This window comes from Oryzias melastigma, linkage group LG21, assembly GCF_002922805.2.
Source record: "Oryzias melastigma strain HK-1 linkage group LG21, ASM292280v2, whole genome shotgun sequence".
Lineage (NCBI taxonomy): Eukaryota > Metazoa > Chordata > Actinopteri > Beloniformes > Adrianichthyidae > Oryzias > Oryzias melastigma.
In genome coordinates, this window is record NC_050532.1 from 2464383 (window position 1) to 2491419 (window position 27037).

General features: G+C 40.7%; 2 protein-coding genes across 2 annotated transcripts in view; both read left to right on the forward strand.

Annotated features, from left to right (window-relative positions):
• The first annotated feature begins 10879 nt into the window (after positions 1-10879).
• Positions 10880-19773, forward strand: cep97 (centrosomal protein 97). Its single transcript, XM_024286054.1, has 11 exons — positions 10880-11038; positions 12968-13110; positions 13209-13367; positions 15222-15323; positions 15403-15516; positions 15602-15768; positions 15857-16021; positions 16110-16282; positions 16365-16956; positions 17035-17110; positions 19097-19773. Exons 1-11 carry the CDS (start codon positions 11002-11004, stop codon positions 19631-19633), a joined length of 2265 nt encoding a protein of 754 aa, XP_024141822.1. The 5' UTR covers positions 10880-11001; the 3' UTR covers positions 19634-19773.
• A 152-nt stretch (positions 19774-19925) lies between these two features.
• The window catches only part of nxpe3 (neurexophilin and PC-esterase domain family, member 3), a 22992-nt gene continuing 15880 nt past the window's right edge, over positions 19926-27037 (forward strand). Inside the window, exon 1 of the mRNA XM_024286053.2 lies at positions 19926-20067. Coding sequence (XP_024141821.1) covers positions 20063-20067 — 5 coding nt within the window. The 5' untranslated portion in view covers positions 19926-20062. The remainder of the gene's footprint in view (positions 20068-27037) is intronic.

Genomic DNA, 27037 nt, shown 5'->3' on the forward strand with positions numbered 1-27037 from the left:
AGAAACATTCGAGAAGAGTGAGAAAGCCTGTTTTGTCTCAAACAGATCTCATTCATGTCTAGGAGACGTAAATGAGACAGAAAGGAGATCTCATCTTCAATTTTGCTTTGCTATGGGTTACGATCTTGCCGTGATCACAAACGGACTACAAATGTGTTCTTCTTCTGCAGTTTTACATGACGGCAGTTTACTCCCTAAGCTAAGAGGATAGAACGCCACTTCAAAACACTTCTTTTCTCCGGTAATCCAAACACGTTATTAACGGTAACTCGGTGGCTTTTTTTCGAACTGTTATCCAGTCAGGAGAAGCTCTCGGTTGTTGAGAAAAACCTAAATTCTTGTGATCAAGGAGTTTTACTGTTTGGAAATGACTCTGTGGTATAGTGGGTGAAGAGCGGAAGTGACGTGTGGTTCGCGCATACGTGGTGAGCAGTGCAACCGTTTTGCTTCCGCATACCGAAAATGCAGCGACAACGGCCCCTATGCGCTGGCCGACAGGAAATGCCGTCCACTCTAGGAGGAGGGACATCCTTCTGTTATATCTCCTCCAGAAGCATGGTCTCAGGGGGCTCTTCTAGTAGGGGACTAGTTTAATCGTTCACAGAGAGGGCTAATCACTCGGTCACCAGCCGAGGTTCCATTAACTTTATGAGCCAAGTAAACTGGCTTGTCACCACATAGCTGCTGTAGCTAGCGACCATACTAACTACTCACTACTTCCATCTTGTTATCTGAGTTAAAAGGAGCAATGGAGCCTAAAACTTTCCTCACCATGGACACAGTCAGGCTGCCATTGAGTGTGTGCACATGTGGGAATAAGATTGTCGGAGCAGAGGCCCACTCTGCTTCTGCTTCGTGTCGGGGGCTGCAACATGCCCAGGATGCATTCGCGTCTCTGGTCACATGTGAATACTGCTCACGGCTTTCCGTCAAGACCCGCAAAAGGCAACAGGACTGAGCGGCACATGCAGCAGATCTCCAAACTCGACTGCTATGGTGGGCCTGCATGACGTCTGCAGGAGAGCAGCTGCAAAGCTGGGCGTGGAGTGGCCTGAAGTCCTCACCGAGACCTCCATGTCTCGCTACAAGGGAAAACAGCTCCCGAAAGCCAAATCTCCGGATCAACAGCTGTTGCCGGTGTTTCCAGAGTGCCTGGAAAGGCGACCTGGTCGTGAAGCAATCCACTTACTGCCAAGAACCCTACCCTCGGGAGCTCGACGCTTGACTGGGTGGGCATGGAGGAGAATGGCTTTGCCCACATTCCTTGAGTGAAACCTCTGCTGGCGTCCCACCTGCACCCGATGCAAAAGCCCAGCATGACCTCCGCCAGCCCCGCCTTACCCTCCAAATCAGATGGGTTTCAGTCTCAGCTGACCAACAGAGGCTACAAGGCGGTAGCCTCATCAGTAAAGGCGCTGAATGCATCATCTCTGCTCTTCGCTTATCAGGCGGAAATTCAGGAGCAGATGTCAGCCTCTCCGACCTCAGACCTGTGGGATGAACTGTGCGTAGTGACGGACCTCTGCCTTTGCCTACACAGATCTGCTGTCCAAGCCACCAGGCGGGCTATCTCAAGTTGTGATAGTAGTTGCCGTTTGTGGATGCATTGAGCTACTAGTTGTTTGGCAGTTAGCCTTGATTGCGTCTTCCGAAGCATCCATTCCCCCCACATTCTCTGCATGTAACATCTCTGAGTAGGTTTACTTGAGTAGTAACATTTCACCAGATCCTTGTTCTCACATCTAGTCCATTTCTTTCTTCTCCAATAGCCCACTTTCCATCAAGATGCTCTGGTTTCCCAGCACCTGACACAGACCTTGTTTGGACATCTTAGCTGGCGTGACATGTTTCATTTTTCTTTCATTTCATGAGGTAGGCGGTAGCACTAAGGGTCTTGCCCAAGGACACTCAATCGATTATGTTAATTAGCTCACTGTTGTTATTGCTCGTTGCATCCTCTAGGTATCAACTGGGAATTGAATCCTAGTTTCCTGTGTGCCAGGCCTGCACATGTATATATAAAGCCAGAACCCTGCTCTGGACCCAAACACCTGGTGGGTGGGACCCTTCCAAAGGTCACTGAGATCTCCTCAGTCCTGCTGACAGGCTTTCTCTCAGGGAAGCAGAGGCTGACAACTGTCTATCACCCAAGCTACAGTCTCCAAGGTGGTCGAAAAGCTCCTCGGTGACAAGGCACTGGGAGTAGATGGAACTCACCCCGAGTGCCTGATGACTCTGTTTGCAGTGGGACTGTCTTGCTGATATGTCTCTGCAGCAGCGCATGACAGTTGGGGGCAGTACTATAACAGTGGCAGACTGGGGTGGTGGTTCTTTTGCAACTCTAACTTAGTGACCAACTGCTAGTTGCAGTTAAATGAATGGGACGATGACCTCTGTTAGCGGTACACTGTGTCAGCGTGCAGCTGTTTCAGTGTAAAGAGTGACCACAGGTTATTGTGACATTTCTTTCGCTCAGATCCTAAGCTAAGATCTGGGCGGAACACGAGCGATCATTGTGGGAGTAGTAGAGTAGCTGGTGATCCAGGCTACGTTGTTCTCGGTTGTTTCCTGATAGAAATCCAGAAAACGATTTACAGAATTCACAGAGCTGCTACATGAGATATTTTTTCCCCTTTATATTTTGGTTACCCTTTTGCTGTGCTCTATCTATGCTTTGTGATGTTGTGATTTGGCAAAGAGCCCCCTCTTTCTCTAGGGGTCACTGTCCCTTTTTCTTTTTTTTTTACATTCACTCCTTTAAGAGGTTTTAGACTGCATGTGTGAGCGTGCATGTGTCTGTATTTTAGTGTTTCACCAGCCATCATGAGATGTGTACTTTTGATAAAAAAGATTTGTCCACCATAAATACAATTAATTTGATTCTAATCAATTTAATCGTGAATATAGTCATAAACACTCGTGTGAAAAGTCACTTTCCACTTTCACAGAACCCACAAGAAGATGTAAAATAAATCATTTTGTTGAAAAGATTGTTTTTTAATCTAGCCCTTATTTGAGTAAAAAATGAGTTACGCAAAACAAACACCCCCCACATTGCTATTTTGTCATTTATTGCCCCTGTTTATTTAAAAAAAATTTTTTTTACCTGAATTGAACAGTTTTGCGATAAAAAAAAGAAACAAACAAATCAGCCCCCAGTGGGATTCTAACCAGCAACCTCTTGATTGGTAGAGCAGAGGTTAAACCACTAGGCCATCTAGAAACCAGAAGTACATTACAGCTACGTTCATACAGTGCATAGATTAAGCCTCCAACTGTTAAGTGCTTCGTATGTTAAAGGCCTCGTGCGGTGAAAATCGTGATTTTTCTTAAACTGCAATAAAAAATAGGTATTTATGTCACAAATTAACCCCCGTATAATTATTTTGTCACCCACGGCCCCGTGTACTCTCTTCAAGCGTTCAAAGATAGCGCGGTCGCTCAGATTTTGGGCAGACACCGATAAGTAGGTCATAGGTCGTGTGACGTCAGTACAGGAACATACAGCTAGATCCGCTAGTGTTGTGATGACTTTCTGGGCATGGAATTACTTAACATAATAGAATTTGGACTGCCGTGGATTTGGGGATTCGAACGGGATAATGGTGAATAGGAGTGCGGTATTTGGGTGCAGTAATGTGCTGAAGAAGGGGGTCTCCCTTCATGAATTTCCCATTTCAATAAAGGAGAGGGGCGCTCCCCGGTCAGGGGGAGGCTTTGAGCCCTCCCTGGCCCTCCGGAGGAGGAACGCGAGGGGTGTACGGGCACCTGGCGGGCGCGCGCCGGACGGCCAGGGTTCCGGTTCCGAGGCCAGGCATGGGGGGCGCTGTGGGTTCGCCTTTCCTTTTCCGGTAATGATCCTTCCGCAGATTCACCTACAGAAACCTTGTTACGACTTTTAATTCCTCTAAATAGTCAAGTTTGATCGTCTTCTCGGCACCATCGCTGTATGAGCTTTCACCATCGTCATCCGAAGCCCCTGTATCCTCAGATGAGGAAACCTCCGGTTCAAACTGGTAGGGCTGTACACCCTCCGAACCCTGTGTCGTTAAAATTCCCGTGTTTGATGAAGGGTCATCACCTTCATCCAAAGAAATATCCGCTAAATCGTGGTCTACCGTCCGCCATTGTTGTTTACACTCTGGGATCCCTGAAGTGACGTCACGCGCAGCCCCCGCCCATTACCACCTATCGCCCAAATTTAAAGCTGTGCACGACCATAACATGATCAATAAAATCGCGATGGATCATTTTAAGTGAATATTTTTATCAGATTTGTTTTCCAAGTTCCCTTAACTTTCTAAATTAAAAAAAAAAAATTTGCCACTGCACGAGGCCTTTAAGTGCTTTCAATCTGTACGGTCTAGCCTTGTTTTATTTTTAATTTTTATCTTTTTACAATTTCATTCAACAAAATACAAATAAGTGTAGCTTTGCTGGCTAATTGCCTCTTACTTAGTCACCGTCAGTTCAACGTGTCAAGCGCCAAGCTCCAGATGTTCTGACTTATTTCATTTAACTTTTACTTTTCGAGGAGCTGGAGCAGATCCATCGCCGTCGCAGGAACTTGCTATTATTCCGGCTCAGACAAAACCAAATGCAGGTACAGTTTACAAACGCTCTTAAAAAAAAAGAAAGAAAAGAAAGGAAAAAGCCTCAAACTCTTTTATATGTTAGCTTTTGCTAGTTTCATTTTTTTACTTAGCAACTGCATTACAGGTTGTAAAATATACATTTACTGAATTTGTGGGTTTGTAGATTATTCAAGTTGTATTTCACAAGTTATAGCAGTAAATGCAACGGAGTATAAGTACCTACCTTTTTCTGAGCTTAAAAAGATTGTAAAAAAAAATATTAAGCAGCATTTAATATTCTTTTAAATATATTTCTATAAATTTATATATTTAATTTATATATTGCAGGTTGTCACAGCTTGTGCCATCCTGCAAAATATTTGCCCCTGTGCTGATGACACCGAGGCCCCAGAGAAAGATGTGGAGGTGATGATGTGGAGGAAGAGGCTGTTTTGGGGGCCACCAGCGGTGCTCTCTTGCAGAACCAACTGAGGTTTCTGCCCTGCAGGAGGTACCACCACACCTTGATTACTTTTAACAGGTAATTAATGAATCAAGTGAAGTTTTTGTTAAAAAAAAATTAGGAAGGTGCATGCATTATCTCATATTTATGTATTTATAGATCATTTTTGGTCATGCAGCATCCGTCCACCGCCAACCCTGCAAACCGTGAAGATGGACGATGCAGTCTACAGTGAAGATGCATCCTGAAACTCTGCAGACCATCCTACAAGATGTCCCAATCACCACCCAGAAAATTCCAGCCCCGTGTCTCAGTTGAAGCATCTCATCCATGTCGACCATCTTTGTAAATAGTTAGAAATCAAAGTGTTACAATGGATGACGATTACTGTGTTGGACTTATACCTTTATTTATACTAAAAAAGCAAACATTGTAATACATCAAATATAAACTTCATTTATTCTCAGAAATCAAATGTGGTTATTTGTTGGCATTTTTTTCCAGGAGACTATAAAGTTGGTCAAAAGTCTCCCTCCTCTCTCGTGCGCTCTGCTCTTCTGCCTCGTGTCCTCTCTGATCAGGTCTAGAAGCTCATCACTCGTCGCGTTTCCATTAACTCTGAAATTTCGCAAATTGGAATGTCGATAAATTTTCCAAATGTAAACACCACAATTTCAAACAAACTGGCATTTTTCGAAATAAAGTTTTTGCCCTTAGAGGAGGTGGGATTTGGGGAGTTTTGAAACAAACATTTTTCGCAAAACTGTAATGGAAACACTTTTCGAAATAAATGCGCCTCTTTGTCTGTCCTGAGCGCAGCACAGCGGGCGGCAGGAGAGATCCAACAGCTTCACAGCTCTTTATAAGTGGAGTGTCATACGGAATCGTGCAGCTCCTCCATAATAAAATCACCAAGATTTTGTCATGGCTTCATCTGCAGCAGCACTTCTGCAGCTTGGAGCCTAAAGACGCTGAAGTCTCGTTTGAGGAAAAGCGCGAGTGCAGGAACAGAAACTTAAATGGATCTTGTTGAGTTTTTAAACAGAAAAAAAGGTCCAGCAGCTTACATGTTAAAATGATTTATTTCAAAACCACTGAACAGGTTTCTCACATGCACCTGGGACTGTCAATAGACTGCGCGGCACACGCTCTCCAGACAGAGCTGTGACGTCACTGCAATGCTCCTTGTTAGTGAATCAAATAAAAAAATACTTGATCTCATCCATCGCCGTGTTCTTAATGACTCATCGCGTGAGTTGCTTTGTGCTTTATCCCAAAATGATGACTTAATGGAAACACTGTCATTTCGAAACTGTGTTTTTCCAAATTCCTTGAATGTCGATAACGTTTTGCACAAATGTGTAATGGAAACGCAGCTACTGTTTCTTTTTCTTCTTCCACTTGATGGCTCACTCCTTCCTTCCTCTCTTTCACCCACTGCTGTACTTATCTGTGGAGTTTACTCCCAGATAGAAGAAATCAGGAGGACTGGTGGAAGGTCTCTGTCCTGATGCCTCATCCATGAGGTCAAATCAACAGTAGCCGCAGTGGACTTCCACTGACCTTCTCCTGATGCTGGATACTCACAATCCTGAACACAAAGGATCACAATAGACATCAGAAAAAAGAAGATACAAACCTTTTTATAACATGCATATTTAACATGTATCATATTCTTCACCACACATCAGCATACTTTGTCATTTTTTAGCTTGTCCCACTGTTTTTTTAGCCTATAAGGGGGAAATCTTTCCCAGCAGAGCCATTTTCTTCAGGATTATCCTGGAAAAACACATAAAACGAAGAGGGAGAGATGACAGGGTTAATCCCTCTCCAAAATGTTCCACGTTAAAACACCAAAGACATTAAACTCTACTGCAGCGGTCACCAACTCTGTTCTGCTCGTTTTACAGCTAACCTTGTTTAAGCTTCTTCTGCTCACCTGGCTGGATCAGGTATGTTCAATCAGAAACTGAACTAATTCAATCCAGCTAACCGGGAATTACTGAAGCAGGATTGTTCCATTTCAGATCAAAATAATGTTAAAATGTTTTATGTTAATCATCAAAACCACAAACTTATCAGTTTACAGTTTTTACTTACATTAAAAGTCACATTTTCTATGACTCTGGGACCTCTAAGTCCACCACTGTGGAAAAATCTTCAAGGTCGACTCCAATGCATCCTGGGATATGGGGAGCACGAGAGGATACACCAGAACAATCCTTGAAATTGGGAAAACCATAGGGGACAGCACACAGACGGGGTTTGACTATGTTTTCAACCATTAAACCATTAAACAAGTTTATTTTAATTTGTCAAAAATTTGGCAATGACTGATAGACAACAGTGTTAATTATGAAATAAAATTCACATTGTCAGATTCTCTTTGGCATTGCTATTTTTTCATTTATTGCCCCTGTTTATTTAAAAAAAACTTTTTATACCTGAATTGAAAAGTTTTGGGATAAAAACAAACAAACAAGCAAGGGTTGAAAAAAAATCAAGATTAAAATATGAGAGGTTTCAAATTCAGAAGTTAAAAAATCCGAGTCTGATGGAGCTAAAAAACTTCCATAGAAATAAACCACAAAAATTTAAGTTCTCTTCAGGCAAGTTCTGTGGAGAAACTACGTCACAGCTACGTGTGGCCATAGATTAAGCATCCAACTGCACCATTTGATTACCCTTTAAAAATATCAAAACAAACACCCCCCACATTGCTATTTTGTCATTTATTGAACAATTGAACAGTTTTGGGATAAAAAAAGGAAACAAACAAATAAGCCCCCAGTGGGATCCGAACCGGCAACCTCTTGATCGGTAGAGCAGGGATTTAACCGCTAGGCTATCTAGGAACCAAAGGCCCATCACACAGCTCCGTGGATACAGTCCATGGATTAAGCCTCCAACGGCACCCTTTAAAAGTACTAAAATCAAACCAAACACCCCCCACATGGCTATTTTGTCATTTATTGCCCCTGTCTATTTAAAAAAAATTTTTTTTACCTGAATTGAACAGTTTTGGGATAAAAAAAAAGAAACAAACAAATAAGCCCCCAGTCGAATTTGATTACCTTTTAAAAGTACCAAAATCAGAACAAACACTCCCCACATTGCTATTTTGTCATTTATTGCCCCTGTCTATTTAAAAAATATATATATTTTACCTGAATTGAACAGTTTTGGGATAAAAAAAAAAAAGGAAACAAATAAATAAGCCCCCAGTGGGATTCGAACCAGCAACCTCTTGATCGGTAGAGCGGGGATTTAACCGCTAGGCTATCTAGAAACCGGAAGTACATCACACAGCTCCGTGGATACACTCCATGGATTAAGCCTCCAACTGCACTATTTGATTACCTTTTAAAAGTACCAAAATCAAACCAAACACCCCCCACATTGCTATTTTATCATTTATTGCCTCTGTCTATTTAAAACAGTGGCGGGCCGTCAGGGCCTGCAAGGCCTTCTCTGCTGGCCTAAAAATATCTGAATCACAGACTGATATTAATTATTATTTATTTCCGTGAATACGTATTCTATAATTCCAAATGCTCTGTCTTCGTCCTTTCATTGCTGTCTCCCTGGCTGCGCTGCTTCCAGACGTGTATTTTCCTATTTAAGCATTAACCAATCACATTGCAGCACCATTTGTTGCTAGGGTCAAAGAAATCTGCCTGAAGGCCTTCAGAATCAGTTCTGCGGGCCCTGTAGCATAAAACAATGGTCCACCAAGCTGTTGCTTCAACCAATCAGATCTGGAGGAGACCACGTGATAGGCCAGCTAGCAGGCCCACGGAAACGTCAGGATTTTCACGCGCTGTGATTGGATAATCGGAGAGTGTACTAGGAAGACCTGATAAACTGAATCTGTAGCGACCTGCACAGGCAAATATATCGAATTTAATAGCTGGTTTGTCAATCCACAATGGCTGAAGGAGGAGAAGAAATGGATTTGGTTGCAGACTTACTGTCAAAGCCGTTTTCAAGACGGACTTTTCAAGAAAAGCTGGACATTGTTAAGAGGGGTCGGGCAACTCCGAAGCTAGCAAGCCCCGTGTCCACTGCTTCTGTTGAACGGACATTCTCAGCCCTGAAGCGAATTAAAACTTATGCCAGAAATACGTCAGGGCAGGCTCGACTTTCAGCATTAGCTTCCATGGCGATAGAAAAGGACTTCTTGATGGAACTAAAACGCACGGATAATCTGCACGACAGAGTGATTGAAATCTTCTTGAGGATAGAAAGGATGGATTTTGTGTACAAATAATCCGGATTTTTGGTGAGTAAAATTTTGCTATATACCTAAATATTATTGCAATTTTATCAGGTTATTTTTTATGCTTTTTTATGTGTGTCTCAGTTGTACCTGCAGTAGAAGTTTTATAGCCATAAAATAGTTAATGAGGGTTGGGTTGATTCAGAAGGAGCACTACTGAAGGTCTAGGTGTGAAATGCACGGCCCGCCACTGATTTAAAATATATATATATTTTACCTGAATTGAACAGTTTTGGGATAAAAAAAAGAAACAAACAAACAGCAAGGGTTGAAAAAAAATTCAAGATTAAATATTTATGGATCATTTTTGGTCATGCAGCATCCGTCCACAGCCAACCCTGCAAACCGTGAAGATGGACGATGCAGTCTACAGTGCAGATGCATCCTGAAACTCTCTGCAGACCATCCTACAAGATGTCCCAATCACCACCCAGAAAATTCCAGCCCCGTGTCTCAGTTGAAGCCACCCCATCCATGTCGACCATAGACTGTATAGACAGCACCCAACAGTGTTAATTATGAAATAAAATTCACATTGTCAGATTCTCTTTTTATTGTGACACATGCTCTAGGAAAATACTTCATCATTACCTTATATAATATTTAACTTGAATAGAACCGTGAAACACAAAATGAACTTTGGTCCTCCCTGTTCACAATAATCCAAATATTTGTGCTTTGATTTAAACATACTTCAGAATAAATTGACATTTTCCAGAGAAAAATTATTAACTTTAATAATAATCAGATTAGGTCTCAGATCTCCATGTTCGGGTCAGAATCTTCTTCTTTATCTGTTCTAAAAGCAGCGAGTGAGTCAATGGCTGTGGTAGAGGAGGACCAAGGCTTTGATGAGCGGATCTGGATTCTTATGTTCTCTGCTCTGTTTTGGAGAAGCTTCTCTCAGGCGTCTATAGGTTTGTTGTGGAGGAGGTTCAACATGGATTTATTATCCTGCAGACTCTAAATTTATTCCCTTGTATTATCAATCTCCAGTCTTTCTCTCATTCTCTCAAACAGCAGTGCGAACACATGACCGATCTGGCTGGATATCAATGTGCTCCTGGATCGACTACTTGCTCTAGTGACACCGTTTGGGCAAAGTTTTTCACTCCGAATTTTTTATGTCGAATTTCTGACCCATCGAAATTTTAAGTCTCGAAATTAAAAACACTGAATTTTTTAAGATAGAAAATATTTTTGGGAGCATAAAATTTTGCTGTTTAAAAAGCAATGGTTGAAAAAAAATCAGAATAAAAATTCAGAGGTTAAAGAAATTAAATATATATATATACAGAGGTTTAAAAAAATCAGAATAAAAATTCAGAAAAAAATTTAGATGTTAAAAAAAATCAGAATAAAAATTCAGAAAAAAATGTAGAGGTTTAAAAAAATCAGAAAAAATAGTCAGAGGTTTAAAACATTCAGAATAAAAATTCGGAGGTTAAAAAAATCAGAATAAAAATTCAGAAGTTAAAAAAATCAGAAAAAAATTCAGAGGTTTAAAAAATTCAGAATTTAAAAGTCAGGGGGGAAAAATCAGTCTGATGGAACTAAAAAACTGCCATAGAATGGTAACTACATTTCCCAGAAACCCTTTCTCCCTATGACAGCCCCGAGGCGCCACTTGTGTGAGAGACAGTTGGGGTTAGCTAACGCCCGGTGACGGCTAGCCCGGCAGGATGGGTGTATCAGATTTACACTTTGATACGGACGCGGGTGAGTTTCTTTGTTGTTTTATAGTCAGACGAACCGATTCGGTTTAGAATATATTTTTTAATTTATCGTACGTGTGTTAAATTTGGCCGTTTAGCGCTCTTAGACCATTTTAGCAGCAGCAAACGCCCCGTGACTTTTCCTCAGATTGACTGTATTTTTAGTTAAAATCTTGTTGTCAGTCAGTGTCTGAGCGTCATAGCAGACATATGGAACATATATTCATTCACTAAGCTAGTTCCTTTTTTATGCTGTCTTCCTTACTTTGAACTGTTGTCGTAAAAATGTTGTGAGGTCAGCAGCAGCATCAGTCACTGCAGCAACGACTTAGCAAACGCAGGTTTCTAGTTAAAGCCTGATCCAACATGAAGTGAACCATGCGTACTGAGGCTTGTGTCGGTGTTTACCACTGACTGTGTTTGATATAAACCATTCACGGTATCATAGACTGTATAAACCAGGAGTCTGTGACCTTTACCGCTAAAGAGACATTTGGTCCAGTTTCTTACAGAGCTGCAACTTCACCCTACTATAGGAAAATATACTTTTGTTTTTTTTTTGGCTATGAAACTATTCATTTAAAAATAAAATTAATTTTAAGTATTTGCAATAAATAAATTTAACCTGTGTTATATTTTACTATTCATTCAATCATGACATCTTTTACTTTTAAAAGCAGCACAAACGTGTTCCTTTCAAAATAAAACACACCCTGTAAAGTAAGAATCTCCTGCTGCAGGAGATTAACTTAAATGAAAATGTAAAAAAAATCAAGTTGAACATGGCATTTTCTGTCATCGTGACTTTGATGTGCAGCATCCCTTTACTGTCGAATGTAAACGTGACAGCACTAGTGTACAATCAAAATTTTAAATGCAATTATTCAGATTAAAGACCAACTCCGATCACCTTTTGATCTATTGTAAAAGTATTCCCAGTCGTACTTTATTTATGATTTATGCAGTTTTTAGAAAAAAAATCAATAAACTTGTGTCATGTTCTAGGACATAGTTTCTGCAGAGTGACAGTAGTGCATTAAAAATTCACCTCCGAGTTTGTGGCGGGACTGTTGGAGCAGAGTAAGCCCGTCGCTACTTCCCATTAACCACCTGTTTACACTCTCTCCCACTAGCTTACAGTCCATCACAACCCCAACCTAGCTATCCAGCTGTACAGTTTAGATCCAGATTCCAGCTCAGACGAGGAAAACAAAGACGTTCATGGGTGTATTTGTCTGCAAGTGGATGCATCAGAATGGAGCTGCTGTTGTAGCTTCTACATCATATTTACAACATTTTTTAAACCACATTTTTTATTCGTCTGCTCCTAATTCACAATCATTTGAAAAGAGAAATACTCAGAAATGCAATTTTAAGCAAAATTTTATTTATATATGTCCTCCGTCATGAGAAAAAGGCTAAAAGAACATGTTAGAAACACCAAAAACACAACTTTCATTGGAGTGGCTCATTAATGCCACAAATAAATCTGCTTTTTAACCATAATAACACACAGTGTAACTCAGATTTTACACTCAGATAAGACTTAAAGAAGCTGTTTGGTGTCCCACCGTCCTTCAGGCTGAATGTAACAGTTCTGTCTTTTCTTTCAACAAGAGAAAGCATAAAGTCAGATCTGTTCGTGGTTCACAAACCCAGCACAGCTCTGAGATCTACAGGAACCAATCAGGTGTTAGAACTGAGTCAAAACCAAATAGGGTGAAGCTGCACACAGTTTGATGAAGCTGATTGTTCTTCAACATTCTTTAGTTAAAATGCTGATTTCTTTGTGTTTCATTAAATATACATTTTTCATATTTTTATTTACTTGTTTAATACCAACTCTTTTGATTTTCTGTAAACTATTGTGAAATGCTTCAGTGTTCAAAAAGGTTCTACAAAATAATTTGTCTTCTGACTCTTAAACCCTCAGGACCTGTGGTGGATCTTACAGCTCGGGGGATGCACAAGCTGGATCCCAGTTTCGTCTGTTCTGAAGACACCCACACTCTCATCTTGGACCGCAATAACATCATGAAGCTGGATAGTCTGGAACGAAGCCCCAGCCTTCAGCAGGTCAAATTTTTAAGAGTAGCTTTATAGAGATTACAAACGAACAAGCACATTCCTGCTCTGTGAGTTTTAATGGGAACCGCTTGTTGTCACTCATTCAGCTATCTGTAGCCAACAACCGTCTGGTCAGGATGATGGGGGTGTCTCAGCTCATGCAGCTGAGGGTCCTCAATCTGCCCAACAACAGCATCGGCTACATTGAAGGACTGCGTGATTTACCTCATCTGAAATGGCTGAACCTTTCTGGAAACAACATAAAGGTGAGGAGACTGCAAACGGTCCGGAATTAGGATTTTTCATTAAACCTTTACTGCTGGACAAGAAGTCACAGTTTACACACAATCTTTATTATTTATTTATGTTTTTGTCCACCATTCTTTTTATTCATTACTGAAAATATCTTCAGTTTAATTGAAGATCGAAATAGATAAATAAAACACAGATTCAGTTACAACACAAGACAAATCTTAACCTATGAAATGAACAAATAAAGATTTTTTTTTCTTTTTAAATAAAAATAAGTTATTTGAGTTAACATTTTAAATCCGATTTTTCTTTCTGGATTACTTACTGCACCCAGCTGAGGTGTAATATATTACATCCCTATTTTGGAGTTACCCAGTCGTCCCTTTTGCATTTCCACTTGGTCCAGAACGCCGCTGCTCCGGTTCTGGCTGGAGAGTGTTAGAGGGACCACATCACCTTCATTCTGACTCGCCTTCACTGTTTGCCTGTGAATGTTAGAGTTCATTTAAGATTCTTGTATTTCTTTCTAAATCTATGAATAATCGTGCACCGCCATATACCTTTTTGAGCTTTTCTCTCCCTAAACCCCAAACCTGGTGTGTCAGATCAGCTGATCTGCTTCTCCTGGAGGTACCGAGGCCCAAGAGGAAGCTCTGAGTCTTTTCAACATGTTACCAGACCATTCAGCAGACATCCATAAAAAAATAAATAAATAATAAAAATCTTGAAACCTTTTTTTTTAGCCAAACTTTTGACACAGCATTCTTATTTTATGGTGCCATTTATTTTTATACAATTTTACTTTTGTTTTTTTTAAATGTTTTTAACTTTTAACCAATGACGCTTTGTTTTGACTGTGGTCAAAATATACATGAATTGAAATAAACATGAATTTCATGGATTTGTGAAGCTCAATGTTGAACAGAAATCACTGCCTTTAGCATCTTTCTCTAACAGTCGTTTCCATTTGTTTATTAGTAATTTAGATTTTAAACATAAAGTGATTAAGAGCATAACACTGACCCTAATAACTGTAAAATCTGAACACAGCTTCCATCAGACAGTGAGTACTGTATTTTATGGAGTATAAGTCGCTAGAGCAAAAAGTGTACAATCTAGAAGAAGAAAACCATATATAAGTCGCTCTAGACTAGAGTATAAGTCACACTTTTTGGAGAAAAGTGTTTCAGAACAAATCTGCCAAGCCCAGTATAGCTAAAAAAATAAAGAAATACAAGAATACTAATCTTTTGATCTGTATAAGAAAGATGTCAAAGTTTAAGAGGAGAACAATCATATTCTCTTCCATGTTTGTTCTGGACGACTCTTCTGCCACTGTCAGTAGCAAATACTTCGGATGCAGCTCCCTCTAGTGGTTGTTAGTGGAAACAACCACTAAAAGACAAGAAAACTTACCCAGAAAATGATAAATATATATAACCCTTTTGATGCTTAAAAAGATAAATTAATAAATAAATAACACAAATGAGTTGTTTCTGAGTATAAGTCGCACCCCTGGCTAAACTAAAAAAAAAAACTGCAACTTATACTCTGGAAAATATGGTAACCAATTTAGTTCTCCTTGAAGCTGGTTAGCAACAAAAAGCAATTTATTTGTTTAAATTATATTTGTTTTTTGTCTAATCACATTTACAAAGAAATTATTAACTGTTAGCTCCAATAAATTGTTGTCATTTATTTCAAACTCAGCAAAAATAAATACACTCTCATTGAAGTATTTGAATAAATATTGAAGGCAATTTTCAGATGGTAGTTATTTTAGTTTTTCTGCACTTTTTACTGTTTTTAGGTTGTAAAACTGAATCCAGAAGTTTGAATGAATTTAACAGCTTTCTCATGTGTAACAGGTGATTGAACAGCTGAACAGCTGCGTGTCTCTTCAACACCTGGACTTGTCTGACAACAGCATATCCACCATTGGAGATCTGACTAAACTGGTGGCATTAAAGGTCAGCTTTCAGATCTATGCTCATGCTTTGATTAAATGTGAAGGGGTTCGGTTGATGACTGTCCCCGTTGGTGCTGCAGACCCTTCTGCTTCATGGAAACAGCGTTACAACACTCCGCACTGTTCCCGCTCACCTGCCGGCGCACCTTTCCATTCTGTCTCTGGCAGAAAACGAGATCAGGGACCTTAATGAGGTATGATTTTTTTTTTTTTTTTTTTTTTTTATAAAGTTTTCCTTCCACTAAGAAAACATTATGTTTCTTCTGATTCGTGTCTTAGGTGTCGTACCTGGCATCACTCCATGAGCTGGAGCAGCTCTCCATTATGAGCAACCCCTGCGTTATGGCGACTCCTTCCCTGCCAAGTTTTGACTATCGGCCATACATCATGAGCTGGTGTCTCAATCTAAAAGTCCTGGATGGCTATGTGGTGACCCAAAAGGAAGGGTGTGTACACTCTAGATAAAATAAAATAAAAAAAAACATTTGAGTGAATTGATTCATTAATATATATTTATATACATTTGTGGTTCAGTCTGAAAGCAGAGTGGCTCTACAGTCAGGGTAAAGGCCGTTCGTTCCGTCCAGGGCAGCACGTCCAGCTGAGTCAGTATTTGGCCACCGTTTGCCCTCTGACGGCATCACCAGCTCTGGAGACGGCAGAAAACGCCAAACTAGAGAAGATCCTCAGCAAGCAGAGGTGAGGATCTCTAATGTTGCTCATCATTCCTCCTAAAATCATCACATTCTGAATAAAAATGTCTGTAAGATGGTTGCTCTGATCTCAGGTTTCATCAAAGGCAGCTGTTAGAGGAGACCCGGGGGGGCTGCCTCAGTCCTCCACGTCCTACTCAGCTTGACGTGGAGAGGCATAGCCCTTCACATCCACTAGGGGGCGATCAAGAGGAGAAAGAAGGCCCCACACCAGGACCAGCCAATCCTCCATCCGTCTCTGAGAAGGGTAAGGGGCTTTGCTGATCTGTGAGCCAGTTACTGTTTGTTTGGAGGAAAATGTGAGGTTGACTTTTCCTCTTCCTGCATAGAACCGGTGGTGCAGTTCAACACCTGGGTGAGCTGCGATCCCGCTCATGCTTCGCTGCCGGTGGTTCACAGCCAAAGGCTTGCAGAGGAACACGTTTATTTGGAGGATGTGCAGACAGACGAGGACAAACTCAACAGCAGCATGCTGTCCTCCGAGTCCGTATTTCTGCCCTTCACATCAGACACAGACCTGCACACAACCCACACCGACACCGAAGACGAGACCGAGACGTTTGAGCCCGATTCTCTGGCTCTGAAACGGCCGGCGCAGCCTAAGGCGCACAGGACACGCCATTCTCCCACAGAGAAACCGGAGCAGACAACTGTAGAGAAAGAGGCCGGCGCCACCACTGCTGGAGTGCCGCTCGACGGTCCCGAGGCGTCCATTGAAAGAGCCGAAATAAAAGGAGAAGTGGGTTTGTTTTTGAGGAAAACATCAGTGACAGAAGCAGACAGAGCAGCTGTTAGAATCCAGTCCTGGTGGCGAGGACAACACACTCGATGTTGTCACCCCGCGGCTAAAGAGGTGCGCGGGGAAATCCGCCTGCGCAGGATGCAAGATCACATCATCTTCCTGACAGACAAATTAGAAAAGTAAGGGACTCATCGGCCCTCTGTCACTCACCTTTGTTTCTTTAGGGGTAAAGTTGTTTGCATGCCGTGTTGTTGCAGTGTGCAGAAGCAGCTTGAAGACGAGAGGCTGCAGAGGCTGGTGCAGGAGGAGGCCGTCAAGTTCCTGTGGAAAGAGGTCGGCACTTCCTTTTTTATTTTAGTTCAACCTAAACCTGCTTTTTTAGAACAATAAAGTTTGAGTTTCAGAGACTACAGTTTGCTCAGTAGGTCTGTAAAATGTTTTTAATGAAGTCTTCATCCCCTGACATGAGTATCAGTCTTTAGGCTTAAAGAAAATCTGTTGTTTGAAACTTAATTGCTTTGGACATTTGAGACACGTCTAAGAACAGACTAAACACGCATGTAGCTCATGGTATTCACGCTGGACGAGCACCTACAGGTAGAAGACGTTTGGTGCAATATGTCAAAGCAAATTTGGTGAATCTTGCTCCGTTTTCTTTCACAGCTCTATATGAAAGACTTGATATCACAAATTGTTGTTATTAATTTCTCCTCCATGATCCATTTTCAAACAGTTGGCACTTCCGCGATTTAAAAGGGACGCCATGCATACATCACTATCAAATCCAAGTCCCTGATTGGTCAAAGTTTGACCTGGTTGAATTGGCAATGTGTATTCCAAAGAGCCCAAAAACGGTTGTAGAAACTTGTGAAGCTGCAGGTGAATGTGAGAGCTTTCAAACCCACACATACTCGCGTTTACGTAGACTTTTTTTTTTCCAAGTGGAAGCTTGAACTTGTGGTCTGCACGTAGCTTGAAGAATTTAGTTTCCACTATTTTTTCTCTACTTGGAGGAAAGTGACCGTCACTACGTCCAAACTGTCCTGCAGTAGAATCTTCAGTTTGTCAGTAAAGTTGTTTATTTGGATTTTCTTAAGTGATCTGCACTAAAAGAAAGAGTTAAAATGTAACATGAAAACTTTTAATGAGACTTTTATTATTTTAGAAAAAAAAACACCATTGTTTATTTTTTCCAATTTCACTCAGTTTTTCATGAATGGGGGGAACGTTTTAAAGTCCCCCTGCAATGAAATCCTGTTTTTTAAGTTTTTATCATGTCTGTGTGGCATTTTCCTTCTGAAAGAGAACAAATGTAATAAGAAATCATTGAGTTTTTACATTTCCAAGTATTTCTCCTTTTAAATCAATCAAACTGTCTTGGACAGACTCTGTTTGAATGAATGATCTTCTTTCCATCAACAGCTCTGCTGCACATGCACTAAACCCTCATCTGTTCCTAGTGTCTAGTTCAGGTTCTGGAGAAGAGAAGATGGTATCTTCACATTGACTGCAGTCAAATGAGCCGCCGTTCACATTTCTGTGGTCAAATCAGCATCACTGGATTTTTGGTGTGAGTTTCATCCAATACTTACGGTAGCAGGACTGAGAACGCTGGAAAATCTCCACCAGACTCCACGGAGCTTCTTGATGTGACCACGGAAATGTGAACGGCGGCTCATTTGACCGCAGTTGGAAAGGATTGTAAATCAATGAAAGTTCTTTCCACGATGCTCTTTGCTACCTCGCCAGAGCTCAAAATAATACTGCTGGACATTACCCATATTGCTTGACGTTTGTATGTAGCAGCAGAGAAGATTTACGCTAGCGAGACACAGAACTATCATAATCAGTCAGGGTTAGCGCCAAAAGCCACGCCCCCTCAGAGAAGATTTTGGAAACAGAGGCTTTAGATCAACATGAAAAGGGCTTTTCTAAGATATTTAGGTTGTGGAATTTTGGTTAAAAATTTCATAATTATAATGAAAACACAAATGGGAATGTTTTATATATATATATATATATATATATATATATATATATATATATATATATATATATATAAAGTTGCCATAGGGGGACTTTAAAGACCACGCCGATCATCTTTTGATCGAGGCAGTGTTTGCTGAAAAAGAAAAAAAAAATAGGAGAAAACTTCCCAAAAGAGAACCATTATGCTAACTATTTTTTTTTTTATTAATCTATTCTGACAATGCAAAATACTAAAAACCACTAACATTGATTTCCTGAATAAACCTATCTTCCTTTTCTAGAATCAGTTGGTTAACTTTGCAGTGGTGTCTATGCTTGTCTTCTGTGCAGCTCCAGTCCGTGCAGCAGTGGCAGCAGTCTGTGGAGCAGCTGCTAGCAGCCGTTAAACCAGCCACTCCTCAGATTGCATCTCCTGCACTCTGCAGTGCAGCTCCCCCCATTGCTTCCAAAAGCCCAAACCCCCCCGGCACAGGGGTGTCCTTCCCAGACTCGGGTTTCCAGTCGACCATCGACCAGCAGTCGGCGCAGGAGGACAGCTTCCTGAGCAGCGGCACGGCGGACTCTCTGAAGACGGTGCGAGCGCTGAGCCCTGCAGGCGCCGGCGTGGACAGCACAGACTGCAGCCTGCTGGAGCAGTACCTGTCCTCTGTGCAGCAGAGGGAGGAGGAGGAGGTGGAGGAGGAGAGGAGCCAGAACACAGAAACGCCTCCTCCTTCCTGTTCGGGGTCACCCGGCACGGCAGCCCCCACTACCCACCTCCCCACACAGAGGGAAACAAAATCCCCCCCAGCTTCATCTGAGAGCCCCGAGTCAGTGGTGGTGGGGGAACCCCCATCTGACAAAGACCAACAGAGCCAGAACGTCTGAACCAGTGAATATAACTCTTTTATACTTCCTTAAAAGTACGCACATTTTCTTCATTGTAAATACAATAAAGTGTATTGTTATTAATAACTTCTGTAACGTATGCAGGTTGAAGCTTCAATCAATAAAACAGGGATTGTGTACGTTTGATTCATTTCAATGAGGCGAGATCTCTGGGATATCAGTGAATATTAGACTGTGATACAGAAACAAGTCCATGAGTATCTTGGCTCTGGGCCCAGACTTCCTGGAAGCGAGTAGAAGTTCCTGATTTAATTTGCACCAAAGCTTTATTTTTAGTTAAGTCCCTGATGCTGTGAACCTACAGAAACAATGGAGGGAGCGGTGTGATCGCGGAGGACATGTTTCTGCCCAACACCTGCTGTTTGGATTTGCACAAATATGGTTATCAAGTTCTGGCATTTGCTCTAGATGGGGTGAGTCTTAAACTGACTTGTACCGGTAGTTTAAATTGATCATAAATATAGTTATTGTTTGAGGAGTTTAGTTATTAGATGTTGAATACATCCAATTCACATTCTAACATCCAGAACAACCATTGTATGAAGATCTTGTACTTATAAATAACTCATGATCACGACAAAACCTAAAACTCTAGCTCCATCTATCAGTTCATTATATTCAGAAGTAGGTGGTAATAACTTACCTCAACTTAAGTAACTTTATTTTGAAAAATGAACATCTGAGAGAAGCTTTTACTTTTTGCTTTTACTATTGACTGTCAAAAAAGATCCAAACATTGATAAAGACTGATACGTTGTCATACAACCCCCAACACTGGCAGGCGGAACGTGAAGCCAACCCGGAAGTAATAAACCGTTGCAGTACCGGCACTGACCAGAGAGGCTGGTGCTTAGAGTGAGCAAATTCCCATAGACTCCCATGTTAAAATCCTCATTTTCAGCCCTCTAATAAACCCCTTTAATGCCTGCTGCTTAAAGTGTTTATTTCATCAATAGCTGCATATTTGATCCAGGACAACTCTGAGGGGAGTGATTTTTTTTCTAAGTTTGTATATATATATATATATATATATATATATTTTTTTTTTTTTAAAACAGCATTTTATTTTTTATTTTACTTTTACTTAAGTAGGTTATGAAAAAGCAGCACATTCTCATCAAGATGACCTACGCTTACATTGATGTGTGATCCCTCCCATGACAAAGGTGGACAGGACTTTATGTCTGCCACGGACACCAGTGAAGATAAAAAATCCTTGAAAAAAACATTCAGTGCGTTATCTTGTGGTGTCCAGATGACCCCACTTTTAATGTAAATATGTCCAGGATAGCACAAGGGTTACGGACCCCTCTGAGTTAAAAAGTTGGCGTTTTGGCTGACCCTAACTCATCTTTTTTTGATGTGCTGGCTGTTCCCATTAAATCATGGACCACAAACTGGAACCGGCCCAATACCGGGACAAGGAGCGCACTGGTACCCTAACCCAGTGTTCAGCCCCGGTTCACATCAGGTACTGCGTCTGGTACCACTTCTGGTACAACGTCGGGTGCTGGGTTAGGGTACTGGTAATGGGTTAGGATACTGGTACTGGCCGTGTCCTCAGGACCAGTCTGTGGATGGCACAGCATCTGGTACTCCATCCTGAAGGTTGTGGACCCTTAATTTTGCGAACAGCAAAAAGTTTGGGAAACCAAAAACTGCAATTTTTGACGCAGAGGGATCCTTAACAAAATGTTCATATGTGGACGAGTTGGGAGTGAGAATGTGTTTAAAAAAAGTAGAACTCTGACTCTAAATATCGGTTGATAATTACATTAAGAGATAATTATAATTTGCTAGTGCCAAAATTTGCTAGTAATTCTCCTTGATTAAGAAGGCTGCAACAAACTTTAAAGGGTAACCAAACAGGGAAGTTGGAAGCTGACTCCACCCACAGCCGAAGTTTGATAATCTAGTCTGAGGGGCGGAGCTTGTGGGCAGGAGAGTTATCATTACCGCAGCTGCAGATCCAACACATTCTCATTCCCAGCTCGTCACATATGCATGGTTAAAGAACCCTCTGCGTCAGAACTTGAAGTTTTTGGGGTACCCTTCTCATCAGAATCTGAAGAGCCGGCTGAACCAATTACATTAAACCAGCCACCCCCCGGCTCTGCTCCCGGGATAGCCCGGGACAACACCTAGCACCGGACGCGCAACAGTCCCAAAACCGTCCGCGCCGCGGGATTGGAACTTGACCCACCTCATATTTCACAGCTTCCTATCCAGGTCTACTACCGGGACATGGAGCGCACCAGTACACCACTCATAAACTAAAAAATAAATTGTTTATTTTTAGTGAAAGACAGAACGAGTGATGTTTCTGACTAAATGAGGAAAAAGAAAAATTATTGGGGTTTTTTTGTTTAAAAAATTAATAGTATTTATTATTATTAACAGTATTATTATTATGTCAATAATATTATAAAATGAATGACAAGAACAAAATATAATAGATAAATAAGTAAATAAATAAATAAACAATTGATTCACAGACTGACAGACTCCAAGTTTTAACGATTCTTGACAGCTGTATGATCAAGAAAGAATTTCACAAGTTAGATTAAGTTTTTCATTTTTGATTAAAAAAAGATTTTTCTGTTAAGGGTTTGCATCACTTGTGCACTTGGTTTAATAAAATAGTAGGTGGCGCTGTATCATCCATTGAATGAATCAGTAGTAGAAGAAAACATTTGTAGTCTTAGGTCACTTTTTGCAGTCAAAAGGTGGGGTCCTGAGCCTTAATATTTCACCTTTTCTTCGTTTTTCATAACACTTTAGTAAAAAAATATGTCCTCATTCTAAATGTTTTCATTACTATAAACATTCTAAGTTAATGATTTTAGTTCAATGAATTTCCTGCTGTGAGTGTTCTCCACAGCAGGAGTACGAACCACTTCCTGAGTTTTGTCTTTTAAACTTTTTATTGTTATTGTTGTATATCACATATTAAAACCAATTGGATTAAAATTAGTTGAGTTTCATTATTTTAATAAGCTACATTAGTTGTTCAGATCTAAGATTTCATAAAGTTGAAATATAGATGTGTCTACAGAGTGAACCCGTTGTGTTGCTCATTGTGGTTGAAGAAGTGCTCAGTGAGTTTCTGTGATTGCTCAGACGGAAACAATTAGAGGGAACATTGTCACGCTTGACCTCGCAGCATTAGAAATACACAGATTAAAATGATACACATACATTGAAACAATAGAACAGACTAGGCGGCACATATTTAATTTATTATTAGTGGCTCCTGATTGTTGTATCCTTCTGCTGCTGGAATAAACCCTTTTCCACATCCCGTCACTCTGCTCACCTGGCAGGTGGGGCCAGAAATCTTGTTCAGCACCTGTCAAGTTTTTAAGACAGTCGAGACCTCCTCGGGGCAGAGTCGGGGGGGTTGTGCTGGTCTCACTTGGCCTCAGCAGTGGTTTGGGTCTGTGTTTGAATCTTGGTGGTCTTGATTTGTGGGCTTGAGTTTCGGTTAGCCTTTAGCAGGGAGCTCTCTGTTCTCGTACAGTCTTGTAGTTCATCTTCTTCTCAGGCACCTTTCCCCGCCCCCGCCTGTAGTCGCCTGGTCTCACTGACGATGCTGGCGAGGAGCTGGGTGATCTCAAACACACCTAATATTACTTCACAGCCTGAGGGCCGCTGTGTCTGCATGACTTCCACATATCCAAGCCCTACTCATGACTGATTACCTGCTTCAGGTGTGTCCAACCAATTAGAACATGCCAGAGCAGGGTATGTTGGATATCAAGGAATGTGGCCTTCGACGCCTGGAGATGACTATTCTTGTTTTAAAACATTTCAGGTTAGAGTACGTCTTTGAATGTTAATTTCAACAATGGCTTCTACTGAGACGTGATTTCCTGTCCATCCTAGGACGTTTCCCCAGGCTCTGTTCCAAGAGGTTGAATTAGCCAAGTTCATTGTGAAATGCAGTTCTGGAAATCTTATTTTCTCTGCAGCAATGGTCTGGACCCCACAATCCATTAGCACACACACACACACACACGCACACACACAGTCATTGAAGCATTGGATGGTTTCGTGACTGAAGTCATTTTAACAACAGAACAGTGTTCCCAGGCATCCCCTCCCACACTATGCTTCACTTCTGTCTCTCCATTCTTCAGGACTTAAGGTCATGATCTGGTCGACGAGGACCTAGATTCAAGGAAGGACATCTAATGATTTAATAACAAAAAACAAGCTCAGGTGAAGAGGTGCAAAAGCTAGATAGCAAACAGCTGAGGGGAAAACCACAGGGAGAGCATACAAAACGAACCAACATTGAACACAGGAGGGCCTCAACTTAAATAGGGAGCAAGCTCAATCAACTAAGTGCAGCCAGCTGTGCACTCCTCCACAGAGATCAGGGGAGGATAGAGATCAGCTGGGAGGAGCCACAGTCAGCCTGCACAGAGGAAGAGAAAAAAGGTGAATCACAAACAAAAGAAACATAACTAAGACATAACACTTAAACAATAAACTTATTAGAAAACCATAAAAAAGTCATATAATTCAAAATGTTTTTGAAAAACAAGTACATGAAAAGCAAATACTTGTATTAAAGATATATAAAAATAAAATCATTATGAAAGATTGATTTTCATATATATGTATGTGTGTGTGTGTGGAGGGTGTTGGTTTTGTGGATTAATTATTTATTTATCTATTATATTTTGTTCTTGTGGTTAATTTAATATTATTATTGAAATAATAATGATAATAATAAGGTTAATAATAATAATTACTATTATTTTTTTATTATACAATAAAAGTAAAAAAAAACACTTTTTTTTGTCTTTCCTCATTTAGTCAGGAAACATCACTCGTCTTTCACTAAAAATAAAACAACATATTTTCTTGTTTATGAGGCAGAAATTAAAGTAATGCTATTTCTATGGTTGAGAATGAGCTGGACCGGAAGTCGGACCGGTTCTAGCTTTTCAGAAGTCCCTGACAGAGATGAGAGAGGAAAAAAAGTATTTGACAGCTGCCAACGCCTCAAAAGATTCAGAACCCAATTAAATCAATGGTCCAGGCGTCCGGTTCCGGGATCCTGGATCCCCTCTGGTACCGGGTGTACTGGCGTGCTCTGTGTTCCGGTAGTAGACCCGGATGGGAAGCTGTGAAATATATAATAGATCAGCAAGCTAGTCATATTATGACTCGGCATGGTGGGTCAGGTTCCCATCCCGCTGCGAAAGCTGGTTCCGGGACTTTTGCGCGTCCGGTACTGCTTCCGGTACCGGGTGCACTGCCGTGCTGTCCCGGGAGCAGAGCCGGGGGGGCTTGATCTAATTGGTTCAGCCAGCTCTTCCGATTCTGACGAGAAGGGTACCCCCAAAACTTCAAGTTCTGACGCGGAGGGTTCTTTGCATGCCTCAATATGTGATGAGTTGGGAAGGAGAATTTGTTGGCAGATCATGACGTGGGACTTCTGAAATGTACATGGTTTGACCAATCACAAAATACCACTGTAATACCACTCAACCATTAGGGGGCAGTACACAGACGTTTTTTTTATTTTTGCTATATTTTCAATAATTAAACACATTTATTTTAATTTATCAAAAAATTAGCAATGACCAACAGGCAGCACTTTAAAGCCCCATTTTTAGAGTTCAAAAGCCCCAAAAAGTTTATTTAGGGTTTGGTTACCCTTTAACATGCCAGCTGCATGGAGGTATTTAAATATTAGTAACAGAACATAAAAATATTGTATTAAATTTAAAATCAGCAGTGCTCTGTGTAGATAGGAAATGTGCGTGTGTGTGTGTTAGCCTGGGGGCGGAGCTCTTCTTAGAAGGGGCTGTTCTCACTTTGTGATGTATGAATGTGGTGACTCAGTCTTTAGTAGGTTTGGAGGGGCTGGTGCTCAGTGAGCAGGTTTTTAGAAGAATGCTCAGAAATGCGTAAATGGATTCAAATATGGCTTTGCATTATATTTACATTATGAACGAATGAATGAATTAAATGGTTTATTTCAAGCAATCAGGTAATAATACATTACATATCACTTAATGAGTTACAAGTTGATCACTTGAAAGGGAGTGTAAGGAAGCGAACTTATATAATCCCACCCCGACTCGACCACACCATTTTCTCTATATAAATTATCAATATCCAGTTTAGGACATAATGTCAAATATTAAATCAGCTTCAAGATTTTTCTTCGGTGCCATGTTCAACTCTCCTCGTTGTTGAGGAGAGCAGGAGACACACGTATGCTCGTGACCCGGAACCGGAAAAAGGATAACTCTTAAAAGAACTCTTAAAAGATTAAAAGAGTTAATTAGGCTTTTAATAAGCTGCACATTAAAAAGGATCTTTTTTGTTATCCACGTGGCTCAATATCTGCAAATATCAACATTTACTTGATTTCTATATAAATGTTAATTTTAAGTCATTTACCTATAGTGTTAATAAATATTAGTTCAAATAAAATTGCTAGCCCTTGGCTTTCATGAATCACTTACAAATTATTAAAACGTCAAAAGGGAGAAGCGCGTGAATATGTCGTCCTCATCCTAGAAACGTCACGCGCTCACCGTGGAGCAGCAGAATCCGCGGGGACGTACGGTCAAAGCTGCAGATGGTTTTTCAGAGACCAGCAGTCACGTGAGCGCTCACGCAAACACACCCCGTGAGGCTCTTCTTCTTCTTTTTTTTTTTTTTTTTTTNGCCTCTCATACATCCACGCGGTTCTCGTCCGAGCTCCTCATAGCTGTGGTTTCGGCCTCGGCCGCGCGCCCGTCGTCACGCGCCTATCACCCATTGACTGTAAAAATACTGGACTTCTCGAGCCATGAGGTCCCCCATATGAAATGCACCTTTTTATTTATTTATTTACTTTTTAAATTCAAACACTGGGTCAGTACAAAATGTAGTGCAATACTCAAGGATATTTCAAAGACAAACAAACAAAACAGAATGATCAATATAAAACATACATAGTCAACAAAAGGGAAAAAATAGAAAAAGCACGGGGTCTACTCAACCAGAAGCAACAAATCCAAAACGTTTTAATGATCCAGTTGTTTTTGTTGATTTCCTATTACATATTTTTAATTTTTCTATAGAAGCTAGATATAATTTAATCTGTTTCCTTAAAATTATTTAAAAGGGGATTTTTTTTCTGATCATTTTTTCTTATGAATATGATATTTAGCCAAAATTATAATAAGGTTAATTATATATGCTTCACTGGAGTGGAACATTGAATCACAAACATAAATAAAATCATGTGTTTAGATAAATAAACATTTTTCCAAACATGCTTGTTAGGTAAAATTGTCCTTCCAGAACACAACAGAACAATCCACAAAAACATGTTCAATTCTCTCTCCATCTTCCTGACAGAAACAACACTTA